At 56.7% G+C, this 18,521-nt stretch overlaps 2 protein-coding genes across 5 annotated transcripts in view; one reads left to right on the forward strand and one right to left on the reverse strand.

Annotated features, from left to right (window-relative positions):
• The first annotated feature begins 1,816 nt into the window (after nucleotides 1-1,816).
• Nucleotides 1,817-17,703, forward strand: AIFM2 (AIF family member 2, ferroptosis suppressor). 4 transcript variants are annotated; one of them, XM_078077636.1, is made up of 10 exons: nucleotides 1,817-1,966; nucleotides 8,665-8,858; nucleotides 9,216-9,331; nucleotides 10,848-10,967; nucleotides 11,691-11,783; nucleotides 13,302-13,410; nucleotides 14,330-14,482; nucleotides 15,632-15,832; nucleotides 15,997-16,171; nucleotides 17,397-17,703. In XM_078077636.1, the coding sequence occupies exons 2-9, from the start codon at nucleotides 8,681-8,683 to the stop codon at nucleotides 16,146-16,148; spliced, it is 1,122 nt and encodes a 373-aa protein (XP_077933762.1). In that variant the 5' UTR covers nucleotides 1,817-1,966; nucleotides 8,665-8,680; the 3' UTR covers nucleotides 16,149-16,171; nucleotides 17,397-17,703. The 4 variants fall into 4 exon arrangements, with proteins under 4 accessions (XP_077933762.1, XP_035947085.1, XP_035947086.1 ...); XM_036091192.2 differs by having other exon boundaries at nucleotides 17,451-17,703; XM_078077635.1 differs by having other exon boundaries at nucleotides 1,826-1,966; nucleotides 8,668-8,858; nucleotides 17,451-17,703.
• A 70-nt stretch (nucleotides 17,704-17,773) lies between these two features.
• MACROH2A2 (macroH2A.2 histone) overlaps nucleotides 17,774-18,521 on the reverse strand; it is a 49,386-nt gene continuing 48,638 nt past the window's right edge. Inside the window, exon 9 of the mRNA XM_036091194.2 lies at nucleotides 17,774-18,461. Coding sequence (XP_035947087.1) covers nucleotides 18,296-18,461 — 166 coding nt within the window. The 3' untranslated portion in view covers nucleotides 17,774-18,295. The remainder of the gene's footprint in view (nucleotides 18,462-18,521) is intronic.

Below are 18,521 nucleotides of genomic sequence, written 5' to 3' on the forward strand. Positions count from 1 at the left end.
CTTGTTGTCCTCTTTGGTGTCAGAGTTTAAACCTCAGCCCTACTTTTCCCTAGGGGTGTCAGGACGGAAAAGAGGAGATAAAAGCTATTTGGAAGTTTGCAAAGGCCAGGACAAATGTAAGGCTTGGGGCATCCACGCTGTGGTTCTCTGAAGGTTTCCTGAAGGCATGAGCCCTCTGTGGGGTTGCTTTCCTGTGGCCCCAGGGGCTGAGAGAAGGAGGTAGAGACTCCCATACCTCTGATTGAATCCCCTTCTTCGGCCCAAATTCAGGGGGGCAGGATGCCAGCCGGGATAGTAGTAGAGGCAAGGATTCCAAAGAAGCCTGGACTGTGTGGGCTAATAATGTGAATAGGGCGCTTACCGGAGGACACCAGCTTCCCTCCAGCTCAGGATGGTTCTGGGCACCAACGTCTTCTAGGTGGCATTGATCACAACCCTCCCCTTACCAGGGGTATACCAGGGGATACAAGGTCCTTGGCCACAGGTTTTGGAAAAGGTACAGAACAGTTCACACTGCTGTGAATATTTGTGAAAACCGGGAAGATGGAGGGCAGTACTCGAAAGAGCGTCGGGCTAGGAGCCCGAAGTTGCCGACACACTGTGTAGCCTTGGGCAGGCTATCTGCCCACATGAAACAGGTGTAAGAAAGGGCTGCTGTGTGGGGGTTGCTGCTGTGGGCCAGGCACCAAGCTAAACACTTCACATAGATGATCTCATGGGATCTTTTCCACAACTCTTGGGGTAGGTGCTAATATTTGCATTAAATAGATGAAGATGGCTCATCCATCACCAAATTGGCTACATCCTACTGCCGGGTTGTAGCTTGCGCCGGTCCGTTTCTCTCCAGATTCCAGTCAAACTCCTTTGTCTCCAGGACTGCCCTCCTAACTAGTTCCCCAATTTCAGGCAGCCCTGCCACTCCCCCATCCTTTCGCTAGAGAACATAAGTCAGATCTGTCACTCTTCTGCCTAAAGCCCTGCAGTGGCATCCCATTGCCCTGGGGATGACACAGCCAATCTCCACCAGGGCCTGGGGGTCTGCACACCCTGTCCACGCGGGGCCACTCTGTCCTGTGGCCGCCTCTGCAACGCCCCCTCTCAGCTTTTTGTCCTGCCTCTGGGTCTTTGCACACCCAGAGCACAGCTGCCTCTCTCCTCCCCGGGGCCCACCCCTTCTCATCCTTGGAGAGAGGCCTTGGCACGCTTCCTTTGCGCAACCCCGGTCTTTGGTACTGCGGTTAGCGATACAAGTTTTGTGTGTTTACCCCGGACTGGACACCGCGACCCGCACCTGTTTGGCTCTCCATCCTGCCCCCCGGCCCTCCCCCGCAGCCGGCACAGTGCCGGCTTACAGCGGGGTGCCCGGCGCGGTCTCCCGGATTGGCATTTACATGCGTGCAGCCGGAGGCTGGTGATCCGCTGCCCGAGGTGGCTCCGCCAGTGCCCCGGAGCCGCGCCGAGCTCCCGCAGCCGCGCCGAGCTCCCGCAGCTTCCGAGGGGCCTGGCCGAAAGGCGGCGGAAGCCGGAGGCACCCGGAAGGCGTTCCTGGTTGCTAGGGCTCTCGCGGGCGGGGACGGCCGGGGCACGTGCGCGGCCGCAGTGCTCCGGGCGCCCTCCGGGGGGCGGTGCCGGGGAGGGGGGGGTCGTGTGCCCGGCCGTAGTGTCCGGGTCGCCCTCCGGGGGGCGGTGCCGGGGCGGGGGGTCGGGTGCGCGGCCGCAGTGCTCGAGGCGCCTTCTGGGGGTGCCGGGAGCGGTGCCGGGGGGCGGGCGCGCGCCGAGCCACGCCCACGTCCAGCGGGAGGAGCCCCGGGCACGCGGCGACAGCGGAGCGGCCGGGGCGGGGGCGGCCCGGCGGGGTGGTGCACGGGGCGGGCTCTAGGGGCCCCGCGTCCCTGCGCCCGCTCGGCCCCGCATACGCCTGGAGGGGGTTCGCCGGGCCTGGAAGACGCGGCGGACGGCGTCGGAGGTCGGTGCGCCGGCGTTGGGGCCCTCGCGGGGGAGGGCGGTCGTGCGGGGTAACCGGGCCCAGGCCTGCTTCACCCCAGTTCCCCCGAGCACACGAAAACTGGGAGGTTTAGTCACGGCGAGGGTAGGGCAAACTCGCCCCTTCCCCATCCGCCCCTCGAAACTTTCGCGAAGTCATCCCGGGTAAGACGGGCGGCCCCTCCCTCACGCCCCCACCCTGGGAGTGCTCGAGGGTCACCCCTGGTTGGAAACTAGTGTTACCGGGCAGGAGGAAAGCCCCCGTTTGTAGGGGGGCAATACCTGGGCTTACCCGAGTGCCCACCGACTCGGGTGCGCTAGGAGGGCCGCTTCTCTCCCCATGCAGCCCCAGGTTCCAAGGGGACAAAGGCCAGTGGTCCTGAACTAACTCTGGCGGGGCTGGGGAAGGCCAGGAAGCCTGAAGTCCACCCGGAGCTGCTTCTAGTGGCTGATGTGGGGCGCTTTCCTTCCCGCCCCCGCCCCCCGACCCCAGTAAACACACCCGCCTTTCCCCTCCAGGAAGAGCCCCTCTGACCTTTGGATGTACAGTCAGGGTGGGAAGGGGAGAGGCCCTGGGGAGCTGATGATCCCTCAGAGGGCCGGGCACAGGGCAGAGGGTCAGACAGTTTGGGAAAGGGCTTTTAGGTGTGGCAGCTAGCTCGTACCTTGTGTTCGAAGGCCAGCAGGTAAAATAAGTAAAATATCAGGGAGGCCTGCTCAGGCTGGTGTGTATAGGTGTGCATGACCACTCTAGCACCCCAAACTCTCAGGCCGCCCTGCCCTCACCCTTGCGCCTAGAGAGGAGCCCTCCAAGGAGCACTGGGCCGAAGCCAGCATCTGGAGGGCTTCCACCTCAGGGAGGAGACTTGGGCCTGGTCTTGTTCAGGACTACTTAGCGGGTACCGGGTGGAGCTGGCCTGAGCCGCTGTCCTCCAGGGCCAGACTGGTGTTTGGTGGTGAGATGAGAAAGCCAGGGTCCAGACACAGGTGGGGAGCAGACTCTTGTTGGGGTGTTGAGGAAACCACAAGTGACTTGCTCCCAGGAGGGTGTCTAAGTTCCAGGGTCTTGGTTTTCCCTGTGAGTGTGTATGTGCCACCTGAATGAGTCTGCCCAGAGCGGCTCCCTCTTCAGGCTTTGTCTTCCTTCAGAAATCAGTCTTTTTTGGGTTATATTCAGTGTGCATCCCCTGGAGGGCTGGCTATGGAATGCCAACTCTCAGCCTGCCCCCCTCTTCCCTGACCCGTGAGTGTGGCTGCCTGTCCCTCCCCCTCCCCAAGATGGCGAGGGGATGTTCAGGGTGAGTCACACTCCAGTGGCCCCCTCACTCAGACAGCCACTTGGAAGCATGGCTGTGGAAATCTACCCTTGGTGTAACTGTTATGACTCAAAAACTGCGTGTTTTATTTGTAATCTCTATGAAGCAATGCTGGGGCCATGTCCTCGCTTTGGTTAGCGCCCACATGGTTCTTATGTCTTCTGAGGCATGACCTTTTAACAGCTTTGGCACAAATGTAACTTCCTCACTTCTCAGTAGATTCCTAACAGGCCCTTGCTTGTATTATTGGAGAAGAACCCTCCTGGAGTCAGGCTGGTGTCTTTGGCCGAGAAAACAGGATTTACTGAGAAAATACAAGTGTAAACCAGACTGTGTGTGTGTGTGTGTGTGTGTGTGTGTGTGTGTGTGTGTGTGTATTGGGGAGGTGGCAAAGGTAGCATTCCATAAGAGTTGCTGGACAATTAGGATTTGTTCTCTTGGATCTTCTTTTATGCTAACATTCTGAGTCTAGACTGATGTAGTTAAGATTCCCTGGGGTCACTCTCTCTGGCTTGATGTTCAGTTCAAAATCAGGTGACGGGTCTGGCAGTTCCTGAAAAAGTTAAATCTAGAGTTACCATAGGACCTAGCTATCCCACGCCTAGGCGTATACACTCAAGAGAATTAAAAACAAATGTCCACACGAAAACTTGTACACAGATGTTCATAGGAGCATTATTCATAACAGCCAAAAGGTGGGAACAACCCAACTGACGGATGGATAAACAAAATGTGGTATCTCCATACGATGGAGTGTTAGCTATAAGAAAGAATACTGATATATGCTGCAGTTTGGATGAATCTTGGGAACGTTATGCTAAGGGAAGGAGGCCAGACGCAAAAGGTAGGGAGCAGGTAAATCTGTAGAGACAGAGATGAGTGGTTGCCAAGGACTGGAGGGAGAAGGGCACGGGGAGTGATTGCTAATGTAAGAGGTTATTTTGGTGAGTGATGAACATGTTCTGGGATTAGATTGTGGTGATGGTTGCACAACTTTATGAATGTGCTAGCAACCACTGAATTGTATACTTTCAACTAGTGTAATATAGGAATATCTCAGCTTATAAAAATGGATGGTAGGAGGCCTGCCCTGGTTTTAAACCTTTATTAGTTCTATAAAAAGGACATACTCAGTTAAAAATTTTCAAGCAATACAAAAACAAAACAAAACAAAAGCTTAAAGAGGAAAGTAAAAATATCACCTGGTGACCACTATTAGCGTTTTGGTTTGGAGTGCAGTTCCGGTCAGAGTGTTGAGGGTGGAATTTGGACAAATTATTAAACTGGTTTCCAAGATGGGGACAAAAATCCACAGCTGTTCAGCACAGAGGTATGGATAAAAGCACAATGAATGCTAGCCGATGGAATCATTATGTGTCTATGTGTCTATGGAGCTGGGTGTCTGTGTCCGATTGTACACAGTGGGATTAGGCTTTTTTTTTTTTTTTTTTTTTAAGATTTTGTGTATTTATTTGACAGGGAGCACCTTTAGGGTATGTAGCTGGGAACGCAGGTCTATGGCTTAGGCCCAGGATTCAGTGTCCCCAAGTAGTTGTGGCCAGCAGAGTCTGGCTGTCCTCAGAGCCAGGCAAGACTTGGCACTGGAAGAGCCAAGGGAGCGTTGGTGTGTCCAAGAGCCTTGGGCGGGGGAGGCTGCTGAGGAGGAAGGGTGGAATGGGCTGGAGAGCTGCCAGCCCCCATTCCCCAAGTGGGAGCATCAGAGGCTAGTAGGGGAGAGAGAGGGACAGATTCCAGGAGAGGCCTCAGGCAGCTTAGAGTGTAAAAGCACCTCCCCTCCCCTGGCCCAGCTATGGCAGCCCCTTAGGGGCCTGGCTCTGCCCTCAGGCCCCAGTCCCTCCACTGGGAGTCTGGAGAAGCAGTTTGCTTTCATGGAGGGGTTAGCTGAGGCCAGGGTTAGCCCTTTGGGGAAGCCAGCTGATGATCCCTGGGGGCTGAGGGAGCAGGGATTCAACTCCTTTGGCCAACCCACTGTCCGTCAGGCCTATGCTGGGGTCGTGGGGCTTTCTTCACTGGGAAGGAGACCCTGGTGGTTACGACCTGGGGGTAGGCCTGAGAATAGCCCTGGCAGTGTGACATGGGTCTGCTGGCCCCTGCCACCTGCCCTCCTGGCCTCCCCACCTCGTTCCCTGAACTTCCAACCCCTCCCTTCCTGCCACTGGACTTTATGGCCTAAGCTTTGCCTTCAGTGGTGAAGGCCCCTGGTTCCACTCTTTTTCAGGGCTCCTCCTTGAGCTGCCCTGGTGGTCTGGTGTGACCTGACCCATGGTGGACCCTGTCTCCCCAGCAAGCTGTGTATCCTCTCTAGTGCCTGTGCCCAGCCAACTTGGAAACAGAGTTCTCTGGGTTCTCCCCAACCTCCTTTCAGGCTGCTAGCACAGAGGGGTGTGTTGAAGGGGGCAGGTGAAATGCACCTCTTCCATAGCCCTCCACATTCACAGGCTCTGCTCAGCTCCTGGGGTCCTCTCCTGACTTCTGGCTGGGTCCCTAGGCCCTCTTGGGTCCTGGCCCCAGGAAGTATTCTCTTTCTGGCCCAATTGGCAGATTCAGCCTGATGAACACTCAGGGGACCAGTTCTGGACTACCTTTCTGAAGGCCTGGAGCCGTGAAAGTGGCATCCTGGGGACTTGTCTTGGTCAGAGCCCTGCTGAGGACTCAGTTTCCTCATTTGTAAAATGGGTAGAATGTACAAGCCTCAATGCACTGGGGACCATTTAGCTAATGAGAAACAAAGTTAAATCTCTTCTAATTTCCTCTGCCAAATCTCCACCCCCTCCACCCCGCCCCATCCCCAGGTTCTCTCTCCCCCAGGGGAGAAATGAAACAGTGGTATTTGAATACCAATGAGAACGGTTCCTGGAGGTCCATAAGCTGCCTCTGTAAGTGGGGGAAGATCTGGGGGCCATCTTGGGGGGTCACCATGTCCTGGAAACTTACGTGTGCAAGGACATCTCAGTGTGTCCCCTCCCATTACAGGGGGTAAATCGTGGTCCAGAGAGGGGAAGCGTTGTGCCCCAGGCCACACAGATGATATAGAACAGAGTAGTAGCCTTCCCTTCCCTGTAGTGCTGTCTGAGAGGGTCCCAGATGGACTGGAACATGCTGTCTGTCCTTCAAGGTTGACCTTCAAGGTTGGGGTTCAATTTCTGGGGCACCTGGGTGACTTAGTCAGTTAAGCGTCTGCCTTTGGCCCAGGTCATGATCTCGGGGTCCTGGGATTGAGCCCTGTGTTGGTCTCCCTGCTCAGCGGGGAGGGGTGTCTTCTTGTCCCTCTCCCTCTCTGCTCTCTCCCTCTGTGTTCTCTTTCTCTCACTCTCTCTCAAATAAATAAGTAAAATCCTTTTTTTTTTTTTGAAATATTTTATTATTTATTTGAGAGAGAGAGTGAGCAAGAGAGAGCAAGCGAGCATGAGCAGAGGGAGGGAGAGGGAGAAGCAGGCTCCCCACTGAGCAGGGAGCCCCGATGCGGGGCTCCATCCCAGGACCCTGAGATCATGACCTGAGCCGAGGGCGAACACTTAACCAACTGAGCCACCCAGGCGCCCCTAAATAAGTAAAATAAAAAAAAAGGTTAAGTTCAATTTCTTATTTCCTTGCCCTCCCCCTCTCTGCATCCCCGCCCCTCGCCCTGAACATCCCCTCCCTGAAGCCCACAGCAGCTATCAGCTTCTCTTGCTGCTTTCTGTGCAGGGGAAGCTTTGTTTCTTTCCTTAGCATTGCTCTCCGGCGGCCTGGCTTATTCCTGCCTCTCCCTGAAGCCTGGCACAGGCCAGGAGGAGGTTTGATTGTCTGTTGCCCTTGAGCCAGCATCTCTCCGCAGGATGCTCTCAGGGTCTCAGCTCCTCAGGCAGCGGGGCTCCCACCCCAGCGAGCCCTGAGGCCTGCACCATGAGTGCCCTTCTCTGGGGCTAAGCTGGGCTGGGGACCGGGCCCCTCGCTGCAGCCCCGGGCCAGCCCCTCCGCCCTCCCTAGAGGCAGAGTCTGGGATGTACCAGACGACCCAGGCCCTCGGGAGGCTGAGCCTGGTGGTGGGCAGCCTCCCAGGCTAGCTAGGAAAGCACAGGCAAACTGCTCCTGTCTTTTTCCTTTGTGCTCAGCAGTTCAGCGTCTAGTGACCCAGCCCAATGCTGTCCTCTGCCTCAGCCGTCCTTCAGCGTCCAGTTCGGGGCCAGGTAGTGGTTCTCGAATTTTAGCTCCTTAGGGGTTCAACCAAAGTTGGTTCTCAGTTTGCCAGGAACTGGTCAGGTTGCCGCAGTCCCCGTGTGAGCATGAGCCTGGGGCAACTTGGCCTGCAGATCTGGCTTCTGCCCTCTGCAGACGCTCTTGCAGGTGACCGCTCCCCTGTCGCAGGCATCAGGCAGGACCCGGCACCCCACTCCCTCTGACCGGAGCCTGCGTGATCAGTGCTTCTCCCCCACCCTCTTTCTTACTGGCAGACACTGCTTTCTGCCCCCTCTCCTGGGGGACGTGGCTCAGGTGCACCTCCGCTGTCCCAGGAATGCTCAGCGGAGTGACCTGCCCACCGCAGGCCCCTCTTCCCCACCCTACTGTCATGACCTTCATCGTACCACATCCTGTTTTACGGGTTGCTCGGCATAACCTGCTAATTGATCTCCTTCAACCTAGGGCTCAAGGTGGTGGCCTGCGCGCGGGGCGGAGTCCAGTGTCTGCCCCGTGTGCCTGCCGGTTCCCCACCGGTATGCACCCCCGCCTCTTGTTACTGCACAGCTCCCGTCATCAGCCTCGGCCACCCGGCCCCGCGAGCCTGCAGGTCCTGCCTTTATACCGGCAGAGACCGCATCTCTGTCCGTCCGTGATTACGGCATGTCCACGGCACAGAGCATGCCAGAAAGCAGGAACCCAGTTAATGCACGTTGTCGAGGGAACAAATATATTGAATGAAAAAAATAACAATTTGTTTGATGTGTGCAAAAAGTAACATTGTAGGTGCACAGAATATCTGGAGGGATTCATGTACACCTGGTAATCTCGGATGCCTCCGAGAAGGGAACTGGTGGTTGGGCAATGGGGTAGAATTAGGGTACACCTTGTTCCTTTGGAATTTAATTCACACATTACAAAATTGGAATTTCCTTAATAGACAGTTATATAATTTAAAAGATTAAGTCATGAGGCACCTGGTTGGCTCAGTCAGTAGAATGTGACTCCTGATCTTGGGGTTATGAGTTTGAGCCCCACGTTGGGTGTAGAGTTTACAAAAAATAAAAATAAATAATAAATTAAAAGATCAAGTCTTGTCATTTGAGGCCTCTCTTGCTGTGTCCCCCCCCCCCCCGCCCAGCACCTGAGCCCCCTGATTCTGATGTGGTCTCTCCTCCTATCCCAGCAGTGCCTGGTTCGAGATGGGGTCCCAGGTGTCCGTGGACGTGGGAGCTGTGCGCGTGGTGATCGTGGGTGGGGGCTTTGGTGGGATAGCTGCTGCCAGCCAGCTGCAGGCTCTGAACATCCCCTTCATGCTGGTGGACATGAAGGACTGCTTCCATCACAATGTGGCAGCCCTCCGGGCCTCCGTGGAAAGTGGTAATGGACTCTTTTCTGGGGCTTTCTTTGTGAGAGTGGTCTTGTCACCGCTGTGGGTGTGGGGGTGGTTTTCGCCACTTAGGGCAAGGCCTAAATTCCACCTTTAGAGAAATTCTGGAGATTCTTAAGGTCACTGGCCTTAAGCAGCTACCGTATCAAGGCTGTAGAAGTAAGAGCTGGAGCTTCCGGGGACCTGGTGAGGCCCAGGCGGGCGCTGTCGGGGGCGGTGGTATGTCCACAATACCACTGGCTTAGCTCTTTGGCCAAGGTTACCCCTCAGGAAAGGTTTTGAGTTATTCTGGCTTCCCGCAGGCAGCCCAGTTTTATTCTCTGACCTCCTCTGCACCCATTCCCCAGGGTTTGCCAAAAAGACATTCATTTCCTACTCCGTGACCTTCAAGGAAAACTTCCGGCAGGGGCTGGTCATAGAGATAGACCTGCAGAATCAGACGGTGCTGCTCGAGGATGGTGAGGTGAGCATGGTGGGGGCTGACCTGATCCTCAGCTGGCTTCAGGAGGCCCCAGGGGGCCGCAGCTGCTGGTGGGATGAGACCTGGATGTTCTCAAGGGTGGAGAGTCATCAATAGCCCCCACGTGGTGCTGGCCGGATAGCAGATTCCTCATAAGCAAAGGCCTGGCCCCAGCAGACTTTTCCTGAGCCTTTCCTATATGCCAGGCACTGTCTTAGCCTTACTTAGTTTCTTTCTTTCTTTTTTTTTTTTCAAGATTTTAATTATTTATTTGACAGAGAGAGATACAGCGAGAGAGGGAACACAAGCAGGGGGAGTGGGAGAGGGAGAAGCAGGCTTCCCGCCGAGCAGGGAGCCCGATGCGGGGCTCGATCCCAGGACCCTGAGATCATGACCCGAGCTGAAGGCAGACGCCCAATGACTGAGCCATGCAGGCGCCCCAAGCCTTACTTAGTTTCATTTCATGCCCACCATGACTCCGTGGGGGAGGTGGTATAGCCTTTTTACGGAGAGGTTAAATGGCTTGCTCAGGATCCCACAGCTGGTAAGAGACTCAGCCAGGATTTGAAGCCAGACAGTTGCACCCCAGAGTCTACACTCTGAAAGCTAGTGTCCCAGACCAGGCCCCAGCCCAGCCGGCCCGTGGGGGCCCTCCCTGCTATGTGGAATCAAAGGCTAGGCGCACACATGATCCCACATCCCCTGGATTGGGAGCTCACTGGGGCAGAGAGGCTTGCACTCATCTCGGCATTCCCCAGCCCTGGGAAGAGCCCAGAGCCTGGCATACCCCTGCAGTGACTGGGGATCCATCAGGGAGCTGCCATATGTCATGGTAAGGGCCGCCTCCAGCCTGGCCCTAGGGGACACAATTTCTGTCCTCAGTGACTTCGTGCGAATCTGTCTTCCTTGAATTAGTTTTAGGGCTGAGGAATCTCTCGGTTGGAAAGATGACCGAGTCTCCTTGTCCTGTGCTTTGGGCAGTGCTTTCCAGAGCCCTAGGAGGGACCATGAGGGCATCTTGGGCCCCCACGGAGAAGGGGCTGAAGGGCTACAGCCCCTCCGCTCCCCCTCCCACCAGAGCAGTGCTGATTTTGTCAACTTTCTATATTTAGGCTCCAAACAGAATTTCCCTCCCTCCCTCCCTTCCTTTTTTTGTGGGAGCCGGGGAAGTTTCTTGGGAAATACCTAGGAGGTTCCTAACGGACTGCACACAGGAGGCTAAGGGTTCTGCTGTCCTCACTGCAGCCTCCCGTGCCCGGCCTGCCCGCTGCCGTGGGAGCACACCCCTCCCAGTCCTGTGTGTGGCGGCCCCGGCAGGACGGGCACGCTGCTCCCTTAGGTATGGCCCGGATTCTAGTGCTTCCCCTTGTCCTGCTCAGCGTGATGGTTTTGCTCCTTTCAGAGGAGGGTGGCCGCGGTGTGCCCAGGCCTCTCCCCCCCTGGTGCTGCTTGCCTGGTGGGCCCGATCGCAGGCAGAAGCCCAGGCCTACCCTCACCTCCTTTCTCCCGCCCCCCACAGGCCCTGCCCTTCTCACACCTTATCCTGGCCACTGGCAGCACCGGGCTCTTTCCGGGCAAATTTAATCAGGTTTCCAGCCGGGAGGCTGCTATCCAGGCCTACGAGGACATGGTGAAGCAGGTGAGCGGCCCGTTGGCCTGGGGGTGGGGGGTGGGGGATGGGGGTGGGCCGCGAGGGTCAGGCGGGGCCCGGCGAGAGGGGAACCGCTATGGGGACATGTGGGGCGGCAGCAAGGAGACCCCCGGGCGCAGCCATGGAGATGGAGAGTTAGTAGGAAGAGACTCCCTGGTGGGGACCTTTGTCTCTCCTCGAAGTCTGGATAGGAGCACCCCAGGCCTCATGCAGTGACTGCTGTATCCCCGACTTGTCTCTCTTGGGGTCCCGTTTGCACAGGCCTCTGTGTTTTACGGAGCGGGCATGGATCCGTGACCTCAAGCAGTTTTCAGTGAGGGGTGGGCAGGGTCTGGCACTGCTGAAAGACGGGGAGTGGAGCCCCAGAGGAGGATCCCACGGCGAGTGCAGCTGCGTGACTATGGCCAGGTCCTGCCCACCCTGCCAAGCTTCTGAGAAGCCTGGGGAGCCTCTTGCACCGTCATGAACGGATGTGAGTGTGGAGGTTAGGATCCTGGCTGTGAACTCAGACAGACCTGGGCCGTGGTCACCTGAATGGTGGAATGGTGGGCAAGCGAGAACATGCGGGGAGACGCCCAGCACGACCTGGCCCCGAGGAAGCATGTTTGGACCCCAAATTGGGACTCTTCTTTGGCCAAGGAGCCCCCACCCTGGCCGAGCCACAGGACAGGCTGGGTCTGAGGGTGCGTTTCACGCTTCCTTCCGCTCCAGGTGCAGCGCTCACAGTCGGTGGTGGTGGTGGGAGGCGGCTCTGCCGGAGTGGAGATGGCAGCGGAGGTTAAGACCGAATTCCCCGAGAAGGAGGTGGGCACGCGGCCTTGCCTTTGGACTCTCAGAGCCCGGCGTCTCTGTGCAAGGAGCGCGGGGGATTGGCTTGGGGCCCGGGCGGCCACGCTCCACGATTGCGGAGCGGGATCGCGTGCTTCCGGGGCCCCCGCTCTCTGCAGTGGGGAGTCCCCTGATGTCCCGCAGAGCCGGGGCCAGTCCTCATTCAGGGAGGGGGCCTGCCCTCCGGTCCAACCAGGGGCAGTGAGCCCAGGAGGGCTACCTTACAGAAGGTGAGCTCGCGTCCCCTGCGGTGTTCAGCTTCTTGAGACATAAACGTAGACTTTGATTCCCTCTGTTTGGTGGCAGCTGGCCTGGTCAGAGACGCCCGCAGGTGGCGTTTTGTCTGGGGCAAGCGGCGGCCTTTTGGTCTTCACGAGACGGTAGCCCTTGGCCTGAGTAGCCGCAGGGGGGTCCCTGCCGTGCAGCCCCCTCACTGCCTGTGCGGGGGAAGGACTGGCCAGCGCCCGTGGCAGGAGGGCCCCTTGAATGATGGGGGGATGGAGGACCTGCCCGGAGCCCTGGAGAGAAAGAGACCGTCCACCGGAGGTAGAGGCTCGGCAGAGGGCCGAGTGATGAGCGGTAATTATGGGTCCTTGAGGCAAGAGCTTGCTTGCAGCTGATGCTAGACCGGCTTCTGAGAACCCCATGGACACTGTCTCTGGTTTTTTCTCCCGAGGGAAAGGCAGATTGGTTTTGAAAAGATCAATATGGGCTAATTAAATTATATGGCTGTTCTCTGACAAAGTATTGGACATTATTATGAGTGATTGATGTAAAAGTTTTTAAATTTGGATTTATGGGGTGAAGACCAGGCTGAAGTTGTAAGCCACTCAGTGGGATTTGCATATGTCTATGGACAGATACAAGTAATAGTGTCCACCCTTTATTCAGGGCTCAGTATGTGCTGAGTTATGTGCTTTCTACATGTTTTCTCAATTCATCGTCACAAATTGCCTAATTGCCTGTGGGTGGCACTGCATCCCTGTTTGACGGACTCTTTGGGGGGTGTCCGAGTGAGTATCTGAGAGGAGACTTCAGCTCCGACAGTCTAGCTTTAAAGCCCGAGCTTCGAGCCTCGTGCCAGGCTGCCCCCGCTTCCCGGTGCTAACCCAGACGGCAAGGAGACGTGGTGGGAGTGCCAGTGTTAGAGCTGGCCGTAATGTGAACGCCAGCCTGACTTGCAGCCACAATGGCCGTGGCTTATGTATGGACTGTAATCATCAGTGCCCGAGACCCTTGGAAATAATCCCCCCGCGGCTCTGGGGTGGGTGGCTGTGGGCTGTGGAGCGCTGGCTCCTTCTGAGACAGTCTCCGACCAGATGTGGGCTCCGGCCCAGCTCGCCTTACCTGGTTCCGGCATTGGGCAGATGACTTCTCTGGGGCCTCAGTAAACCGGTGGGTGGGGAGGAGGTCGGGGAGAGAGACCGACGCGTTTGTGAGCCTCTCTTTGTAAGACTCAGTGGCTCCTTCTCTGCCCCGTGGTCGCTTGTCCAGGTCACTCTCATCCACTCCCAAGTGGCCCTTGCCGACAAGGAGATCCTGCCCTCCGTCCGGCAGGAAGCGAAGGAGATCCTGCTCCAGAAAGGCGTGCAGCTGCTGCTGAGTACGTGCCCCCCACCGCCCCCCTGCCCACCCCTCCCCCTGGCCCGGCGAGATCGGGCTCAGAGGCTCACTGCCCCAGCTCGAGGGCCCTCTGGGTCCTGGGCTTGAGCATTTGAGCCTTGTCCAGCTGGGGGGTGTGCCTGTCTGCAGACTGGGCAGAGGCCCTGGTACTCACGGCACCCCCAGGCCAGGAGGCGGCACACTGTCCGGCGGAGGTGGGACCACTTCGCTGAGTGCTTTAGAAAATCACCTCAAGGATTTGACCTGAATTATGATGTCTCTGTGGTAGACTGGGCTTTTTTTTCTTTTTTGGTTTATATTTTTTGTTTGAGGAGTGTGAGCTTTGTGGAGAGCAGGAGGGGAGAGCACCACCCAGCTTGTCTAGACAGTGGGTCCCTAACCCTGGCGCCGTGACCGGCACACGTCACGGGGCTCAGCCTCTGCGCTTTCCACAGGGAGGGGTGACGTGCCTGCTCTGTGCAGACCCCTCCCGGCTCTTGGTCCCCTTGTACCTAGCCGTGCAGTACTGGGACCGCCTTTACTCTGGGGCAGTGCAGAGTGTGGGCGAGCTTCTGGACTTTTCTTGCTTTCACCTTAGTCGGCGGTGCGCCTGGAGGGTCTTGCTGCCTGGTTAGGGTGGTGTGGCTGACGTTCCGGGATGTGTGGTTGAGGTCCTCTTCAAATTGCTTTTCCCAGAACTTCTTGGGAAATCCAGCTTCACTTTCCCACACTGCTTCTGGGAACTTTCCTCCCTTTGGATCCTCTGTGGGGGTCGGATGGCCACCTTGTGCTTCTTGGGGCAGCAGGGTGGACTGGCAGAGGGGCGGGGAGGAAGGCAGGAGGGAAGGATCGCTTTGTCGGGCCCCTTGGTGCCGTGCCCACCCCCTGCCGGCCTCCCGCTCATGGATCTCACTTGACAGGTGAGCGGGTGAGCAACCTGGAGGATCTGCCTCTTAACGAGTATCGAGAGTGCATCCAGGTGCACACGGACAAAGGCACAGAGGTGGCCACCAACTTGGTGATCGTCTGCAACGGTATTAAGATCAATAGCTCGGCCTACTACAGTGCGTTCGGTAAGCAGGAGCCGGGGCCCGCTCCCCAGGCCGCCTCCTCACTGTCCGGCCGCCGCAGGCCCTGCAGGCCTCTCCCCCCTGGAATCAGCGTCGCCCTGCCTTCCTCACCCCTCTTTCCCAACAGCTCAGGTCTCTTCTGAATGGTGACATCAAACTTTACATTCAGGCCTGGGTCCACTCTTGCTATGCCTTCCTGCATTTTGGCCATGACTTAGGCCAAGGTGGCCCAAGTGACCAGTCTTTCAAAAATCGGAGCCCGCCCCCTCGTGGTGAGAGCTGGGAACAGGTTTCAGAGCGAAGGAAAGATCCATTGTTTCACTTTTTGTGAACATGGAGGAGACGAAATTCCTGAGTCAGGCTTTTTACTGTTTATTCACAGGTGTGCTGTTCTCCCCAGACCCTGATCCAGACCTTTGGCCACTGAGCTTGGAATGACCATTTGGGGAGTAGAGGAAATAATGTGGCCTCAGGTTCAATAGTGAACTCCCCAGCTAACTGGAGGCTGGGGGGCGGGGGGTGGAGTCCTGGCCTCCGTGTGTGAGCTGGAGACTCTGTGACTCTTCCTCAGGCCCCATGATTGCTGTGTCCCCAGGTCGCTATCATTTACTCCGTAGCACCCTCCTGGACGAGGAGCACCTGTGTGGGTCCTGTGGGAAAGAACTGGCGGATCCCAGAAGAAGGAAGCTAGTCCAGGCCGTGCGTGGGGGTGGGATCGAGCGCCTATAATGGCCAGAGATCCCAGAATTTTACACCCTTTTGTCTTAATGTTATATTTTCAAAAATAATTCTTTTAAGTCCCTTAAAAAGTTTATCATTTACTAGAGCCCTGCACTGACTTAAAAAATCTGCTCCCTGTTCAAAGGGAAATCCAAGACTTGGCGGAGGCGCAGCACAGTCCCTGTCAGGCAGTGACTTTACAGGGTCGTGCGTGTTGTAGAAAACGGCACGTGCTACCGGTTTCCATCCCGGAATAGTCCCCTTGACTTTGCAGGAAGAGTTCTGAGGTGGGGACTGAGGCAGACCTAAATGAGGTGGATGTGTGCCTCTGGAGTGTGCCTTCGGAGGGTGGCTTACCCAGCCCCAGCCGGGTATCTCCTCCGTGTTCTCCCGGCCACGTGACAGGGTTTCTGGGTTGGCTTTGCCCGGCAGAGAGTCACCTGGCCGGCAACGGCGCGCTCCGAGTGAACGAGCATCTCCAGGTGGAGGGCTGCAGCCACGTCTACGCCATCGGCGACTGTGCAGACGTGAAGGAGCCCAAGATGGCCTATCACGCCGGCCTGCATGCCAGCGTTGCCGTGGCCAACATCGTCAACTCCATGAAGCAGAGGCCCCTCAAGGCCTACAAGCCAGGTAAGGAAGCCCCGCGTACCTCGGGGCCTCGCCTGTCTCCCCGAAAGTCTTACGCATTTCCCTGTCCTCACACAGGAGGCCCCGGGAGGGTTTGTGCCCTGGGACTTGCAGGCCCACGGGTGGCGAGCGGGGGTCTGGTTTGTGCGCACGTGTCTGCTCCACAGGGGCGCTGACGTTCCTCCTGGCCATGGGGAGAAACGACGGCGTGGGCCAGATCAGTGGCTTCTACGTGGGGCGGCTCATGGTTCGGCTGGCCAAGAGCCGGGACCTGTTCGTCTCCTCAAGCTGGAAGACCATGCGGCAGTCTCCACCTTGAGCCGGAGCGGGGCGGGAGACAAGGTACTGCGGGGGGGGGGACAGAGTGCTTGACGGGCGGTACCCGCCTGACGAATGCCAAAGGGCAGACGCCCTTCTCCTGGAGTAAGACGCCAGGGATGTACTGATCAGACACACAACTTACAGAGAGCCAAAACCCGGAGAGGGAGAGAGAGAGCCATTGGCAAAAAGACACCTCCTAGAGGATTCTTTCTGGGTTTGGAGAGTTTGGCCTGCAGCTCTGCTGGCTGAGGGTCCACTTGGTCCTGGGGAGGGTCTAGCGGCCTTCTCTACCCCAGGCCCCTCGTGTGTGTGCGTGCATGTTTGTGTGTGTGCGCGTGTGTGGGCGTGCACATGTGTTGGGGTTCAGGGCTCTCAGAGCAGGAGAGAGCAGGGTCTTCTGGTGGCTGGCATGCTGTCTGTTAGGGCAGGAAGGGGAGCCTGCACGGTGAGACCAGCTAAGGAAGGGGAGCTGGGGTAGAGATGGCCTGCATCCTGAGCCTCTCCCGTCCCATCCTGGGAGGGAAAGCCCATGCATTTTGCAATACTCAGGTTGTTAATAGGAGCCTAATTTCAAACTATTAGTCCCTTTCATTTTCACGAGACTTTCTATATTTCCTTTTCTAGGTCCTGATTATATACCATAGGTTACATTTAAGAAGGAAGAATTAGATAGACTCCCCTCCCGGTTAGCCCGTCCTAACCGAGAGTGAGTTTTTACAAAGCTAGTGGGTTAAGACTGAAGCCTGGCCTGCCTGCCAGCCACTGGAGAAGTTAAGGAGAGGCAGCTGAGCTAACGGGACCCTTGGGTGGGTTGCCATTGGGCTCACATTCAGGGAGCAGAGGGGGGCTTCCCGGTGAACCCCTGTGTGCTTCTAGGCTGCTGTCTCAGCCGATTTTGTAAGGGACAAAACTCCAGCTGATGCTGGGGGCGGGGGACCCTGTGGGAACCTCTGGGGTTCTGCGCTTCTGGTTTCCTGGCCAACCCCAGGGACACTTGTGGGGGCCCAGCCTGCCACTCTCTGTGTTTAGGTACATAAATGACTCTATCTGGGAGAGGACTTCCATCGGAGGGAGTCTATTTTGGAAGACATAGGTTAAATCTCCATAGTGGAAGTGGTTGGTGATTTCATCCGAATAAATGCAGGCCCTGCTCACTTTTGATGGTGACCTCTGGGTCCTTGGCAGAGTCCTGGGGACCCCTGCCTCACTGGGGTTCTCAGTCCTCCCTGCCTGGGCTGTGGCCCAGGTCAGTTCCATTTGTTCCCTAGGCCTATGTGAGACCTGTGCCTCTCTCCCGTAGGATGGCTGCCCCGCCGGAGGCTTCACCCAGGACTCCCTTCCTGTGGACCAAGGCCAACCAGGCTCCCCTTCTGGAAGCAAGAGCACAGACCATCCCGCGCTGTCTGACCTGGGGCCTAGCAGGGTGGGCGTCTCAGCCCATGCATGACAGGCCTTGTTCTGTTTATAACATTTTACAAGCGTCCACTCGTGGGGACACAGTTTTCTAAACTGAGGAAAATGTTGCAATAAAAGACTATGGTGTTGTAAGAAAAGACACTGGATCTTCTGGTTTTTTTTCCTTTCATTTTCTTTTTCTTTAAAAAAAAAAACAAAACAAAAGCCTGAAGCAAAATCTTTTTAGGAGTAGATACAGATGTCATGGGGGGGGGCACTAAAAACAGAAAAGGAAAGCACCAGTGAGACGCCTTTCTCATTTTCTTCTCGCCGCCACCGAACACAGCCAGCCAACAAAAGCCCAAGTCACTTTTACGCCCTCTTCCCTTGCAAAAAGGAGAAACAAGGTTTTAAGAATTTTGAAAGGATTTTTTTTGTGTGTGTGTAAAAGTCAATGCTATAAATCTAAAACGAAGTCTGTCTTTTAAAAAAGTTCTAAAACAACAGGAAGAAAACACATGGAAAGAAACCCCTCGTGGAGACCTGGTTAATTACAGACGGAGGCTCTTTTAAACGAGAATAGAAAAGGCAGAGGGCTCCTTCCGTGGGCAGGCCCCCGTGACCCGCTGCCCTGCCAACTGCCCTCCACTCCCCTGCCGTCACCCTTCCTCTCTCCTTTTAAAAAAGAAAGCCCCGCTCCCGTGACTTGGATCCTGCTCCGAGGGCCAGCGCGGCCGGCCGGGCGGGCGGCTACTTGGTGTCGAGCTTGGCCATCTCCTGCACGTAGATGCCAATGCTCTCACTGTCAAAGAGCAGGAAGTAGACATTCTTCAGCGAGGACGCGCTCGAGTCGTCAAAGTGGGCCGAGATGGCTTTGAGGGTCACCTGGGCGGCCGTCTGTTTGGGGAAGCAGTTTCTGTGCCGGAGGAAAAGAAGAGCTGATGTCACTTGGGTTTCCAGGACCCACGGGGTAACT

The sequence above is a fragment of the Halichoerus grypus genome, chromosome 7, assembly GCF_964656455.1.
Source record: "Halichoerus grypus chromosome 7, mHalGry1.hap1.1, whole genome shotgun sequence".
Lineage (NCBI taxonomy): Eukaryota > Metazoa > Chordata > Mammalia > Carnivora > Phocidae > Halichoerus > Halichoerus grypus.